Source organism: Durio zibethinus, chromosome 26 (assembly GCF_047325235.1).
Source record: "Durio zibethinus cultivar Kanyao isolate XHJ-2024 chromosome 26, ASM4732523v1, whole genome shotgun sequence".
In the NCBI taxonomy this organism is placed as follows: domain Eukaryota; kingdom Viridiplantae; phylum Streptophyta; class Magnoliopsida; order Malvales; family Malvaceae; genus Durio; species Durio zibethinus.
Genome location: NC_143187.1, coordinates 4522031 through 4536866, shown reverse-complemented (window position 1 = coordinate 4536866; position 14836 = coordinate 4522031). Strand labels below are relative to the sequence as shown.

The 14836-nt window shown below is 31.3% G+C and overlaps 1 protein-coding gene across 1 annotated transcript; it reads left to right on the top strand.

Moving 5' to 3' along the window:
- The first annotated feature begins 10375 nt into the window (after positions 1-10375).
- LOC111274146 (Protein kinase superfamily protein) lies at positions 10376-12996 on the top strand. Its single transcript, XM_089755121.1, has 5 exons — positions 10376-10612; positions 10747-10840; positions 10964-11026; positions 11122-11311; positions 11707-12996. The coding sequence occupies exons 1-5, from the start codon at positions 10376-10378 to the stop codon at positions 12143-12145; spliced, it is 1023 nt and encodes a 340-aa protein (XP_089611247.1). The 3' UTR covers positions 12146-12996.
- The last annotated feature ends 1840 nt before the right edge of the window (positions 12997-14836 follow it).

Sequence of the window (14836 nt, the reverse complement as noted above, 5' to 3'; positions counted from 1 at the left end):
CACTTAACTGGCCCCAGACAGCAGCTAACTCTTTTAAATCATTCTGTGTAAGATCTAAATGCACCTTCTCGGGTAACTTAGACACATAACTGGTAGGCAAACAATCTCCGTTCTTTTGTTGAGCCTTTTTCGACCAAACATGTACTTCATTATACGATTCACATGGCACATTGACTGAGGATGAGCAAATCTATAGTTCTATGGGATCCATGAAAACTTCTTGAGAGAAATGTCCTAGAGCAAATATCTCGATGCAAAACTGTATGATATGATTAATGCAAAAGGAAAAAAAACAAAATTGAGTTAGTGTGAGGATGGTTTTAAAAAGACATTATTTTAGTTTTTTTTTTATTTTTTTGTTTTGAGATTTTTTTTGTTTTGTTTTGTTTTGTTTTATATTATACACAACTTTTATTCTTAGGTATTTTACTACAAGAGGATGGACAAGGCTCTTCATAAGGCTGGTTTTTTAGGCTTATTATATGCTGGGTTTGGATTAACAGGGTCTAAAGGTTCCCAAATTGTTCCTCACTGTCGTCCATGTTGGACTAGTAAGGCACCCCGATCCTCACCCATTACAGGTTACGAACGAAAAGGTTTCAATTCGAGTGGAAGTATTTCGCTTACCATTGCGAAGGTTATCACCTCACGAGAGCATAGGTACTTTACTTCCTCCTATAAAGGACGGAGCCCGGGTATAGAGCTCATGTATGAGATGCATCGTGCCATTGTGTGCAAATATATCCTAATTTATTGACAGTAATATATACAAAAAAAAATAAAACATAAGAGGCATAGTAAAAGAAATGTGTGTAAGTTTTTTTTTTGTTTTTGATTTGTTTTGTTTTTTTTTTTTTTTGACCTTTTTTACTAAAAGTGAAAAATAAAAAAATTTTAAAAAATGATTAAGATTATTTAAATCAAAATTTGAGGATAACAAGTAGTTAATTTTGGCCTGACTCTCGAAAATAAAAGGCGTCCCCAGCGGAGTCGCCAAGCTGTAGTAACGATTTTACATCCGTCCGACGAATTTGAAAACAAAATAAAAAATAATGGAGTCGCCACCAATCTTTTTTGGCTAGGTGCGATTGGCCACCTATTAAAACATATCCTTTTAATGAAATCTTAATATTAATTAAAATTTATTAAAAAGATAATTTTACGGTCTGCGAAACAGTCTGGGTTCGGGAGTCGGTTACGTGTGGGGAAGGATTAGCACCCCCACAACGCCCGTTAAAAATGGTACCAATTAACAACGTGTTATCCTTTGACTTTGATACAAACAGTCTTATTTTCAATATTCGAAAAATAATTTCTATGATTTTTTATTTATTAAAAAAAATTATTCTCGAGAAAAATAAATCAAAACCTTTTTATTGAAATAATTCTTAAAACGTTTCAGTACGTTGATAACATTAAAAGAACTCTTTCTCACCTAGAGATTTCTTAAAGCATCTCTATTCGGAATACTTTTAGAATCTCATCTTTGGAGACTCGAACTTATTTTTTGTAAGAAAATGTCATGTTAAAAAATTTATTCTCGAGAAAAATAAATTAAAACTTTTTTATTGAAATAATTCTTAAAATGTTCCAGTACGTTGGTAACATTAGAAGAACTTTTTCTCACCTAAAGATTTCTTAGGCATCGCTTCTCGGAATACCTTAGAATTTTATCCTTGGAGGCTCGAATTTATTTTTCGTAAGAAAATATCATGCATGCAATGCAAAATGTTACCATGTTTATGCACACATTTTATTCTCCTTTATTAGAAATTTTATTAATTTTTTTTAATTTTAATTAAAAATTTGAAGAAAAAAAGAATTTAATTATATTGAAGATTTTCTATAAATATTCCAATACGCTGGTAATATTTTACAAAAAATCTTCTCACCTAGAGATTTCTTAAAGCATCTCTACTCGGAATACTTTTAGAATCCCATCATTGGATTAAATTTCTTTTCTTCCTATTTTTATTACTTATATTTTTTAATTTATTAATCAATTTTTATTTATTATTTTAAAAAAAGAAAATCCTTACTGTATTGAAAATTTTTTATAAATACTCAAATACGCTGGTAGTACTTAAAAAAATCTTCTCACCTAGAGATTTCGTAGGCATCACTACCCGGAATACCTTTGAATCTCATCATCGGATAAAAATTTCCTTTTCTCTTATTTTTTATTAGTTTAGTATTATTATTAAATTTATTTTTATATTATTATTTTTTAAAGTTTATTAACATAATCACATAAAAAAAATTTAATCATAATTTCATCATTTAATCTAACAAATATAAATATTTTAATATACATAAATATTAATAAAATAATATATAAAAAATAAGAAAAATTTTCAAAAAAATTTTTTTTTTTTAACCTAAACCAGATCGGTCAACGATCCGGTCAACGTGCGGTTCGATTCGACGGTTCGGTCCGATGGTTCGGCTCGGTCTGGGCGATTCAATACCAGTTTGATTCGGTTTGGGTGATTCAGTTCCGGTCCAGTCAGACCGGTCTGAGCTGATGAAGGAAACGGGTCGTGGGTCGGGTGCGTGGATCTTGGATCGGGTCGCAGGTTGAAGTGCGGATCCTGTGCTCAAAACGACGTCATTTTGGGCCTTTAATGAAACGACGTCGTTTTGGTTCTGAGCGTTTATATAAAAGGTTGAAAAAATTTTTTTTCACTCATTCTTTCCTTCCTTCGAAAAAAAAAAAAACTTTTCTTCCCTTTTTTTTTCAGGCGACTTGGGTCCGGTGGCCGTTCGTCGTGACGGCCGCCGTGGTCCTCGTCGGTGGTGAACTCCGGCCACCGTCAGCGGTGCCGAAAAATTCCAAAAAAATTCTCACGAACTCTTCTCGACCTCCTGAGTACAGATCTGACCTCTTTTTCACCAAAAAAAAAATCCTCACTTCCCTAGATCTGCTCTCAAAGTTTCGGTAAAAAAAAACTTTTTTTTTGTTTTCTAGTTTGTTTTTGTTGAGTGTCTTTGTAGGTGTAGTTTGGTGCTGGGTTCCCCGTTCCAGGGGACTGCTTTTGCTTTTTTTTTTTTCTGTAAATTTTTTTTCGGCAGAATCTTTTTTTTTTTTTTTGTTGCTTCTTGCTTCTCCCCTTCTTTTGGTCTGGTTTACAAGCTCTATTTATAGAGCTTGTTGGGATTCAAATTTCAGATTTTCTGAGATTCGAATCCCATTTTTCAACTGAAAAATCACACCTACCGTCCGTGATTGGTGGCTTGTCGATCGTTGGCAGCTATCGGTGGTGCTTTTGACTTTATGGATTGTGTACTAGATTTGAACCAGATAAGGACGAAGAAAAAAGAAAAAGAAAGGAAGAAAAAGACAAACGCAGAAATGGAGAAAAAAAATAATAAAAAAATTTAAATAATAAAAAATAAAAATTTTAAAAAAAATGGTGTTTACACTTTTATTGAAGTTTCATCTAAATTATTCCACAATTTGGGATAAATTTAGAGAAATTTCTCACCTAAAGATTTCTTAAAAAATTTACCATTTGAAATTTTTAAAAATCTCATCATTGGGTAATTAGTATTTAATTCCAAAATTTTATTAAAATTTTATTTTTTATTTTTAATTGAAAATAAATATTAATTATTGATATTGGAACTTTCTCTAAATTATTCTACCATTTGAGATAAATTTAGAGAAAATTTTCTCACTTAGAAATTTTATAAAAATTTATCATTTGAAATTTCTAAAAATTTCATCATTGGATAATTAGTATTTATTCTAAAAAAATTTTATTTTTTATTTTTTATTCTTTTTCTAAATTTAATCATGCAAAAAAATCTTTAAAATAAAGAAACACATAAAAAAACTAAATAAAAAATAAAAAATACCAAAAAAAATAAAAGCGGCTCGGCTGGAACAGCTCAGTGTGGCTCTACTTCAGGCATAAAAAGTGGCTTAGCGACTCGGCTCAGAAGCTCAGCTCAACTTGGCTCAGCTGCAAGAACCGATTGAAATGTAGGTAGGCAAAAATGGGTTACGCTTGGGTCAAGTTGGCCTAAATAAAAACATGCGGATCCTAAGACCATTTAAAGCAAAAGTGACGTCATTTTGGAATGGGTATAAAAGCTTGAATTCAGTATTTTTTCATTAGATTTCCTTTGCTCCCTCTTTCTTCTCCTTCTTTTCTCTCTCTCTCTCTTTAAAGCCCTAAGAACACTGATTGAATCTTCACCGAATTTTGAGAATTTTCATTGAAATCTAGGTAAGTTCATTAGAAGTTTGCCAAAAGTTGGCCAAATTTTGGAAATCAGTCACTGAAAACTAGGAAACTTGCTGGAATCTGGGAGTCTGGCTAGAATCTTGCCAAAAAAATTCAACCAATGCTAGAAAATTCATCGAAATCTAAAAATTTTTTAAAAAAATTTTTAGAAAAAAATCTTTTTGAACCCAAAATATTTTTCAACAATTCCTATCTGCTTATATGTATGCCTTTGCATGTATTTTGTTTCCTCTTTATTTATGTATTTATCTCTATGTCTTTTTTATGTGATCAATATATGTATTTATAAAGAGAAATCAGAAGAGTTTTTAATTTATTGTGCTTCCATCTTTGATAAAATTTTTGTATTATCACAAATATCAAACTTATCCTAGATTAAATCTAACACTAAATTCACAGCATGATATTTATCATTTTTTATTTTTTATTTTTTCATTATTTTTGTTATTTCATAATTTAATATATAAAAAAACAAGAAACTAATGACAAGTCAAATGTAAAATCAAAGATAAATTAAATGAAAAATCAAAGATAAATGAATAAAAGATAAAACCCAATAAATAAATAAATAAATAGATAAATAAACAAATAACTAAATAAACAAATGAGCTTAACAAATTGGAACCCATGGAGCCAGGCCTCAATTGGTCTAGGCTTGGATCAAATTAGGTGTCTACAGATTCTCTTTGCTCATTTCCTATGCAACAGGAATTGTGTAAAGATGTAGACATCCCTCATATCCAATAGTCATCCTAACAGTTTTTTTTTTTTTTATAATCAGACACCCAAACTTACCGAATGACATAAAACTCCCTTAAGCAGAGGCTCACAACATTTGAAAAAATAAATACGGCTCCTCTAAATAGAGGTTCAATGACTTTGTAGAGTAGATAAAGCGCTTTTAAACAGAAGTCAATGACTTTGAAAAGTAGATAAAACTCCTCTAAACAGAGGCTCAACAACTTTTAAAAAATAAACAAAGCTCTTTTAATTAAAAGCACAAAGACTTTTGGAAAATAAACAAGGCTCTTCTAATTAGAGGCTTAACAATTTTGAAAAATAAATAAAGCTCCTCTAATAAGAGGCTCAACAACTTTTAGAAATAAATAAAGCTTTTCTAATCAGAGGCCGTATAACTTTAAAAAATAAATGAAGCTCCTCTAAACAGAGGCTCAATGGCTTTGGAAAATAAATAAAGCTCCTCTAATCAGAGGCTCAACAACTTTGAAAAATAAATAAAGCTCTTATAATCAGAGGCTTAACAATTTTAAATAAAAGCTCCTTTAATAAAAGACTCAACAACTTTGAAAAATAAATAAAGCTCCTCTAATCAAAGGCTCAATGACTTTGAAAAATAAATAAAGCTATTCTAATTAGAGGTTCAATGACTTTGAAAAATAAATAAAGTTGCTCTAATTAGAGGCTCAATAACTTTAAAAAATAAATAAGGTTCTTTTAAATAAAGGTTCAACAACTCTGAAAAATAAAGCTCCTTGACAATCATGTCCAGAAGAGTCATATATCATGTATGATGAAATCTATTATGAAAACTCAAAGATTCATAATTTGAGTTTGAAATTCAAAGGTTCACAATTCAAAGATTCATACAAATTTTTAGATTCGCAAGAACTTTTTAGCTTTGCATGAATTCACCAAAATTTTTAGTCATCCGATTAAATATATCTTGAAAATCACTCAAGTGCTCTGTAATAGATCGTCAATCTCTATTCTGTAAAGTTGCAAGCTTTTTAACAAACATAACTTTATTCATCCATGTTTTTCTCTCTTAAAATACTGTCAATTTTTCTCAAAATAATGTGAGCATCTACTTTCTGTGCTACATGATGGAATACACTAATATCAACCCATTTTTTGATTGTAGCCAGTATCTTTTTATCTAACTTTTTTTAGTTTTTATCTTTCATATCTGTTGATTTAGCCGAATCATACAGTACCGGCTCATACAAATCTTTGTAATATAAATGATCTTCCATCACAGGCTTCCAAATTAAATAATTTGATACTGTCAATTTTATCATGAAACTTGTATCACTCTTTATAATCTCAAACAGAATCTACTTTTGTCTTGGGCTACTTTTGTATCATTGTCTTAAAATAATCCTCACTCTAATACCACTTGTTGGGCCTGAAGCAATAAACACAATAAGGCAGAAGCGATATAACAATAGACAACAATCAACAATAAAAAATGCAAAAAAAATAAAGCACACCAAGATTTACGTGAAAAACCCTCCAGTTTAAAGAAAAAAATCACAGACCACCAGAAAAATCTTCACTATCAAATAATTGATATGTAATGTTTTTTTCTAATTAAAACTAGATCTAATCAACAACTAGAGAGACAATTGGAGAAATCTCACCAAATAGGTGACTCAACAAATACACCTTAGATTTGTTTCTTGAGAGATTTAAACCCAATCTTCACCATTCAGAATGTAGAACTTTGAATCATAAACCTACTGACAAAGTTTCAGCTCAATCGAATCACAAATCAACTTCCGTTCAACTAACTCTCCCTTCTTATTTTTCTCTCTACTTTTCCTGGCTTTTCTTCTTTCTCTTCTTGGTTTTCGATACCACCTTAAAACAACCCTACCTCTTTTTATTAAGTAGCAAGGGTTTTGTATGAAAAGAAAGACCAAGGCCCATGGCCTTTGCTTGGTCCAAAACTAATTACATGGGGCTGGACCCCATTTTCCTAACAACACTATCTTAGTACATAAAGTCAATTAATATTTATACTTAGTATACATTTACTATTTTATAAAGGATGAATAATTAAGTTGTTATCCAAAAAGTAAATTAGGACTAATACCTTTCTATAAATAAAACACTGGAGGTCCATGACTTATTTCTATGCGGGATTTGGCACTCTTTATTATAATATTCATAAATTTGTGATCATTTTGGTTCTATTGTATTTAATTACTATATATAGTCAACAGCAGTTAGTTTACTCACATCCTTTCCTTCTTCTTAAAAAATGGTCAAGTAAGTCGATGCTATCATGGCCATCAAGGTCGCATACAGTATAAACCGAGTAGATTGGCAAGGAAACCTATGTCTCCCCAGAGAGTTTAGGTGGAATGGCTTAGTCTGCAGGTTCAGCAGTACTCCAAGGATCATTTCACTGTAAGTGCACTCTTGCAAGTAACTCAAAAATAGAATTCATCGTATATATGTGGACCACTGTTTTAATAATTGGACAGGAGATCGAATCGGTGAGACTCTCGAGTCAAATGGTTCAATCGGCCAATCCAATTGGAGGTGATATTATTTGTTAAAATATAAATTTAGTGTTAGATAAATATTTGATGCAGCCAATACTTTACAAAATTAAACATTAAAACTATTAGAGAGATTATTTGCAAAAACTGAAACATTAAGTACTAATATAAATGCTTAAAATCAGTTTAAAACATGATCAATCCGATCAAATTTGGTTCAATAAAACAGATGACCGATTTAATAACCATTTAGTTCAATATTTTTTCCAGTTGATTGGATATGATCTTTAGTCCTATTCGGTCTTATTCTAACAACACTAATATGGAGTCATTATATAAATTAGGAATAAATTCCACTCATGGTGGTTATTTTTAATTTTTTCATTTGGATCCTTAATTTTTTTAAAGAGATTCTCTTTTTGATTCTTTTATTTCATTATTTTGTTAACTATTGGGAAAAATGTCCACGCGAAATATCAAAGGGATGCTTACACGGTATGTCACGTAATTTATAACATAGACTTTGCATTAATTTTAACAGAATGTTTTGACAAAAGGATTATAAATTAATTTACCTATAAACTAGGTAGTATAGTCAACAAACTCTAGGTCTTACCAATAATATATATATATATATAAGAAGTGAGCATGTGTTTATCTAGCTTGACATGATTTCTGTACCGTAACGTCCCGACATCAACATATAAATGTAGAGCCAATCAGTTTCAAGAATGTAATAAGGGTTGGAGCAGTATTTGTTATCCTTACTGATAAACTTCATGCAGAAACTTGAGCGCAAGTAAATTAACAGGGGAGATATCTTCGTCAATCTCTAATCTCCAAGAATTAGAGTCTCTGTAAGTATTCATTCTCAATGCTTTGCATTACGTACCGTAGAGAAACAATTTACTGTTATACTACAGTTGCTTTTTTATTTGTTATAATCGTAAATTTTTTAAACCTTAATAAAAGAAGAAATAACAATACTGAAGCTTAAATAAAAATACCATGTTTTTATTTTTTATTTTTTAAATTTATAGATGGGTCTAGGTTGTACAATTTATTAAATAGACGGTTTAGGCTAATTTAAATTTTGAACAAATCCAAACCCAACAACATCTAGTTCATAGACACCTCTACATACAATAATGCATATTTAGTTTTGTGGGTCTAATTCCAGTGAATTTCCGTTGAATCATCAAATTAGCCTGGTTGGGAGCCGTTCACCAAAACCATCGAACCCTATTAAGTCCAAGCCTTCCTTGGTAACAAGCCCTAATGCACCATACGGACCCTAATTAGTGGGTTCATTTATGTAATATAAATGCTCTCTAAATTTCATTTTTCTTTATCATTTCATTTTTTTTTTTTTTTGCATATCTTAAAATTTTATCTTTTCTTTCTATTTTTGAAATTTTAATATGTTTACTTTTCCTATATACCATATTAATTTTTTCATGATTTTTCTTGTTAACATAAAAAATAATTGAAACTTTACGATAAAAATTGAAATTATTTTCTTAAGCACCAAAATGTTTTATACTATATCTTTCTCATTTTCAGAGACCTATCGTACAACAAATTGACGGGGCCAATACCAAAAGCTTTGGCACAAATGCCAAAGTTGAAAGTTCTGTAAGTTTTTTTTATATGCTATTGTGATATCTAAAAGCTTCAAGTATTTCAAATTGTATGTTAAGCATACCGAGTTTTCTAATAGTTGCCTAATTAATTAGTACTATATATCCAGCTATGAAAATAACAAAAGTTGTGTGTGTTGTCTATCTATGTTATATATTAATTTTACACTCTCTCTGCAGAAATTTGTCTGGAAACAAGCTTACAGGTTTAATTCCACAGTCTCTCAAGGACATGTCTGACAATGGAACTTTGCTTTTACGGTGTGCTCATCTTCTATACTTTAAAAAATTCCAACTCCAAGATTTAGTCAAATTTCATCCAAACATGTGATTCAACGATGATTTTTTTACTCAAAAAGTAAATTTGAATACTCCTTTTTAAAAAAAAAAATTTGTCAAATGATTATTTCCCATTTCAAAATTTTCTTGGTATCAAAAACTTCCATTCTGACCACGTACACGATGACTGATGCATCAAAACATTTGTCCGCTCTGCTTAATGCCAGTTGGGATGAAAATCCAGATTTATGCCTAATGGAACCATGTACCAGAAAGAAAAAAAATGTTCTTGTTCCCGTTGTTGCAACCAGTGTTTCTTTGTTGGTACTCCTCGTCCGCTTGGGTGTTCCGTTTATCCTTTCCTACAAGGAGAAGACAAGGAGGTAGAGTTTCTTTCTTTCATTTCCATAATATTAACACTGCTTTATTGCTCTCAAGATTATCACTGCGCATTACAAACTGCTTAATTTGGCCTTTCTTTCTCGATTTTATAAATTGATTGAATCCAACTATCACTGGAACACTGTACTTCACCCAGCTTAATAGGCTTTTCTTTCTTGAATTTAGATAAGTCGATTGATTGCAATTACCTTTGAAATACCATGATAAATTGGTTTGTACCATAGAACTTTGCCCTAATTCGAAAAACCTGTCCAATCAACCACAATCCGAGCTAATGCAATTTGATTGAAAAAATTAACAAGCCGAACTCAAATTCAAATGAGTTAATGATAGTTTTAGTACTTGAATTTAAAATGAAAAGTAAAAATTAATAACTGAACTAGAAGAATGTAAAAATTAAACTTTGAAAGTTGATGTTAACTGATAGATTAAAAAGTTACACACTTTTAAAGTTCAAGAGAAATGATTTATACATTTTATTTCTTCAAGCACCAATTTGTACATTTTCTTAAAGCTCCGGTGCCAAAACTGTATTTAACTCTTTTTTCGAACTGCAATGGTTTCTGCTATTGTATTGTTGCAGGTCTTGTTATCGCCAGGGAAGGCATTGATTTCAAAGAATCGACCTTTTACTTACTCTGAGATTGTTAACATTACTGCTAACTTCACAAGCGTAATTGGAGAAGGAGGATTTGGAAAAGTTTACCTTGGTACTCTAAAAGATGGCACTGAAGTCGCAGTCAAGTTGCTCTCTCCTTCGTCGAAGAAAAGGCATAAGGAATTTCGAGCTGAGGTTAGCTAAATGCAGCCAGAGTATCAATTAGTACATTAAAATTTCATCTTAATGTTGAAACTACCAACAATAAATTCATTCACATCACTAATATATTGCAGGCTTAACTCTTAATGATTGTTCATCATAAAAAGCTCGTTTCTCTCATCGGTTATTGTGAGGAGGATGGCAACATGGCACTGGTTTATGAGTATATGGCTAATGGAAACTTGAGGGAGCATTTGTCAGGTTGAACAGTGAACTCTGTTCCATTGGTAGTACTACTTATTTCCGCGTACTTTGCAAACCTACTATCCAATCTCTTATACAATTCCAACTGAGAGAGCTAATCTTGATCTTTTTGGCCTGCAGGGACTGAATCAAAGACTTTGATTTGGAAAGACAGTCTTCAAATTGCAGTAGACGCTGCACATGGTCCAGATCGAGTCTTAACAGTATCTTTAATTTCTTTGATTTTTTTGGTCTGTAAAATTGAATTGACTAACTGATGACATTGGTTAGAGTTGCAGGGTTAGAGTATCTGCATAATAGTTACACGCCACCCATAGTCCACCGAGATTTGAAAACTTTCAACATCTTGTTGACTGAAAATATGCAAGCTAAGATAGCTGATTTTGGCCTGTCTAAAGCTTTTGCGACAGAAAATGCTTCTCACATTTCAACTCGTCCTGCAGGCACACCCGGATACCTTGACCCTGAGTAAGTGTTATCAAATTTTTATCTGTTTCTTTATCGAAATTTTTAAAAAAAGTAAAGGGTTGTGTGGTTGTTCACCAAATAAAAGAAGACACTCTTGGAACGTACGGACATTTCACTTGGGATAGAGAAAGTAAATTAATTACCACAGATAAAGAAGCCAACATATACACATATCATTGCTGAAAGAATTAGGATAACCTTTGTGATTGTTCTTGTGAGCACATGTTTTGTCTATATTTAATTCTACATTAATTAACCCCTTGTACCATTAAATATCCATTTTGAGAATTATTATAAATATTTTCAAGCTATAGTCCATTATTTTATACTTCTATTTTTCTAATTTTTCCTAGTAAATGTCTCATTGACAAAAGTCATTTGTGTTTTGCATATAGATTTCACAAGTCAGGAAACCTAAATAGAAGAAGTGACATTTACAGTTTTGGGATAATTCTGTTTGAGCTTATCACTGGCCAGTCAGCAGTACTAAGAGGTTCAGAATACAACATTCACATACTTCAATGGGTGACTCCGGCAATCGAAAGAGGCGACATTCAGAGCATCGTTGATCCTAAGTTGAAAGGCGAATTCAACACCAATGCTGTCTGGAAAGCTGTGGAGATAGGGATGGCATGTACGCAGCCAACTTCAAACAAAAGGCCAGATATCAGTCACGTGTTGGCAGAACTTAAGGATTGTTTGGCTCCAGATCAGATGGCCCCTAAAAACCCTCAGACGATGCAGACCACCAATCTAATAATAACATCCTGCCACTCACCTTCAAACGCCCCTTCGGGTGGTGTTGACTCACATGCAGCTCCCAGCCCCAGGTAATCTCCAAACAATTCCTTTTTGTCATGATTGTAGACCTGATAAGGTAAGTTATTTATACAAATTTCAGCTGGGATCATACCATGTTCATCAATAGACTTTAAATTGATATGTACGTGTGTATGTACTTTTGAATCTTCATCCCAAAGGTGTGTGAAGGAAATGATAGAATTTGTGAATCTTCTTTGTTTGTCATGTACCCTATTTCTGTTTGTTTTGTTAGTTAATAATTTTGTGTTGTGAGAAGTTCCAGACAATGGAAAATTCACAAACATGCGCTATTCAATGACAGAATTTATCAATCGTCTTTGTTTATCATGTACCCTGTTTTTATTTGCTTGGTAAGTTAATAATTATGTGCTGTGAGAAGTTATTCCAGACAACGGAATTGGTCCATTAAATTATTAGACTATGGCAGTTTTCTAAATATCTTGATCATGGTATATGTTGAACAATGAGGACTTATAATGTGCAAAGAGCACTTTAAACTAAACTTAGTTTCTTATTCTTGTCAATCAGGTTTGACTCTTGTAAATAGCATTTCGAAAATAAAATTATACATGCACCACATTGATATGGTAGCATGCCATATTCCTTTAAAATTGTTTGGAAAAAATATTAAGCTCAAACAATATCCCCAACCATATTACCAAAAAAGTTAATTTTTTAATTAACAACTTAGTTTTTGAATCCCTACTCGTCCCTTCTCTCTCCTTGTATGAATAAAAAAAAAACTTAGTTCCTTACTCCACCACTGGGCTCCTATTGAGATGCGTTGTTGGCTCAATGTATGGTCCAAGAACGGAGCTCTGTAAGATTGTTAATTCACTTTCAGTTCCTTTTGAGATGCATAAATAATACTATCAATGAAAAACTCTCTCTTCAATGTTCAATTTTGGTGATGGAAATTTTCATTGTTTTCGCATGTTGTCGTTGGTTTTGTACTTTTGTATCAATGGGATCGTTGGTTTTAATTTCTTTTATTGAGTACACATATGCTACGATGTATTAAATTCCTGTAATTAATGAATTAATAAAATATTATGGACTTCATTTATTCAACCTTGAAAACAAGATCTATATTCCACAATTTGACTTGATAAGCAAGGAATCTATAAAGGACCTATAATTAGAAGACCTTAGCCCTTAGTACACAAATTAAGTGTATAAATTCAGATATAAAATTCCAATGTTAAGTATTAGTTCAAATAACATGTATATTGAGCTGACTTTCAAAAATTACAAGTTTTAGAGAATTTAAAAACGTAATATCTCTTCAAATTAAAAAATCAAAATAAAAAAGTAAGTGTATGTTAAAATTTTGTAAAAATATATATAAATTCTATCCAATACGGGATCCCAAAAGATATGTCTTAAGGTTTATAAACTTCTCTTTCACGTAAAAACTTGAGCTTTCCTAGATGATATGCAGTTGTGAACAAAATTATTTATACTAGGGTGATAAAAAAAATATGATGTTAAAACACTAATATTTGCTTTTAGTATAATTGGAGCCTTCTCATCATTTAAACACAAAATTTTTTTTCTTGTCTCATATACCCAAAATATTTAAATATTAATTCTCCATAATAAATAGATTAAGCTCACACTTTTGATTCGTGAAGTTGTAGTGGCGTTGTGATTGGATATCCAAATTTCTATTATAATTTCTGAATTTTGATTTTTTAATTTTAACATTTTCTATTAATGGCCAAATTTTAAACATAGTTATTTAAGCAAAAATTGCTGAATATTTTCTTATTAGAAACAATATGCAGCTAATTCATGCATTTCAAATTTGAAATTTGACCATTTTCTCATCTAGTCAACTGCCTATTATCAACAATAAAATACCGGAATTCAGCCAGCTAGATCATGGAAAAACCAACAGCAACCTTTTAGATGTTTCTAAATCTTTTGCCTGAATTTTAGGTCCAATTAAACTTTAAAAAGACTCGTTTCGAAGAAAGTTTAACGTACAACATAACTCTGCTGGTTTGACTACGTAAAAAAAATCTTTTAATGTCAATCGAAGGTTCATGTAATTTCACTTTCTAGTTTCTACCACATAAAAAATAGTTTTTCCAGCTTGGTACGGTAAGTGTTCGAAAATTTAAAAGAAATAGAAATAACAAGGAAAAAGAAATATAGCTTTGATGTGTAAAAAAAATTATTTTAAAAACAATTATGCTAGGAATGTGGGGTTTAATCTAATTATATCTAAGGTCAGCAACCCAATTTGTCTTCGACGGGTTCCCTCCCAACCTGACCCTCTAAGATTGGGTTTTTTTTTTTTTGAAAATAAGATTTCGGGTCGGGTCGGATTCGGGGTTTTAAGTAAACCCGATCCGATCTAATATTTATATAAAAATTAATTTTTTAATTATTTATTTAATTTTTTTATATATATTTATATAATTATATATTTAAATATTTATATTTTAAAAAATAATATTTTATTAATTTCGGGTCAAGTTAGGTACGATTTATACAAATATCGGGTCAAGTCGGGGTCGGATATGAAAAAAATAAAAAAAATTTTGAATCGAGTCGGGTTCGGGTTTGATGGATAAAAAGATCGGGTCGAGTTTGGGGCGAGCAAGAACCCATCCTAACCCGACCCGTTGCCAACCCTAATTATATCCACCAATTAAAAGGACCAAAGCCTTTTATTCTAACAGAAATAAATAGCCT

Bases quoted from the DNA above. Each gene is read 5' to 3' on its own strand.
- LOC111274146 (XM_089755121.1), top strand. From the start codon at position 10,376: ATGGTTTCTGCTATTGTATTGTTGCAGGTCTTGTTATCGCCAGGGAAG. The intron at 10,841-10,963 runs GTTGAACAGTGA...TTTGGCCTGCAG, and splicing joins CTTGAGGGAGCATTTGTCAG to GGACTGAATCAAAGACTTTG. The intron at 11,312-11,706 runs GTAAGTGTTATC...TTTTGCATATAG, and splicing joins CCCGGATACCTTGACCCTGA to ATTTCACAAGTCAGGAAACC.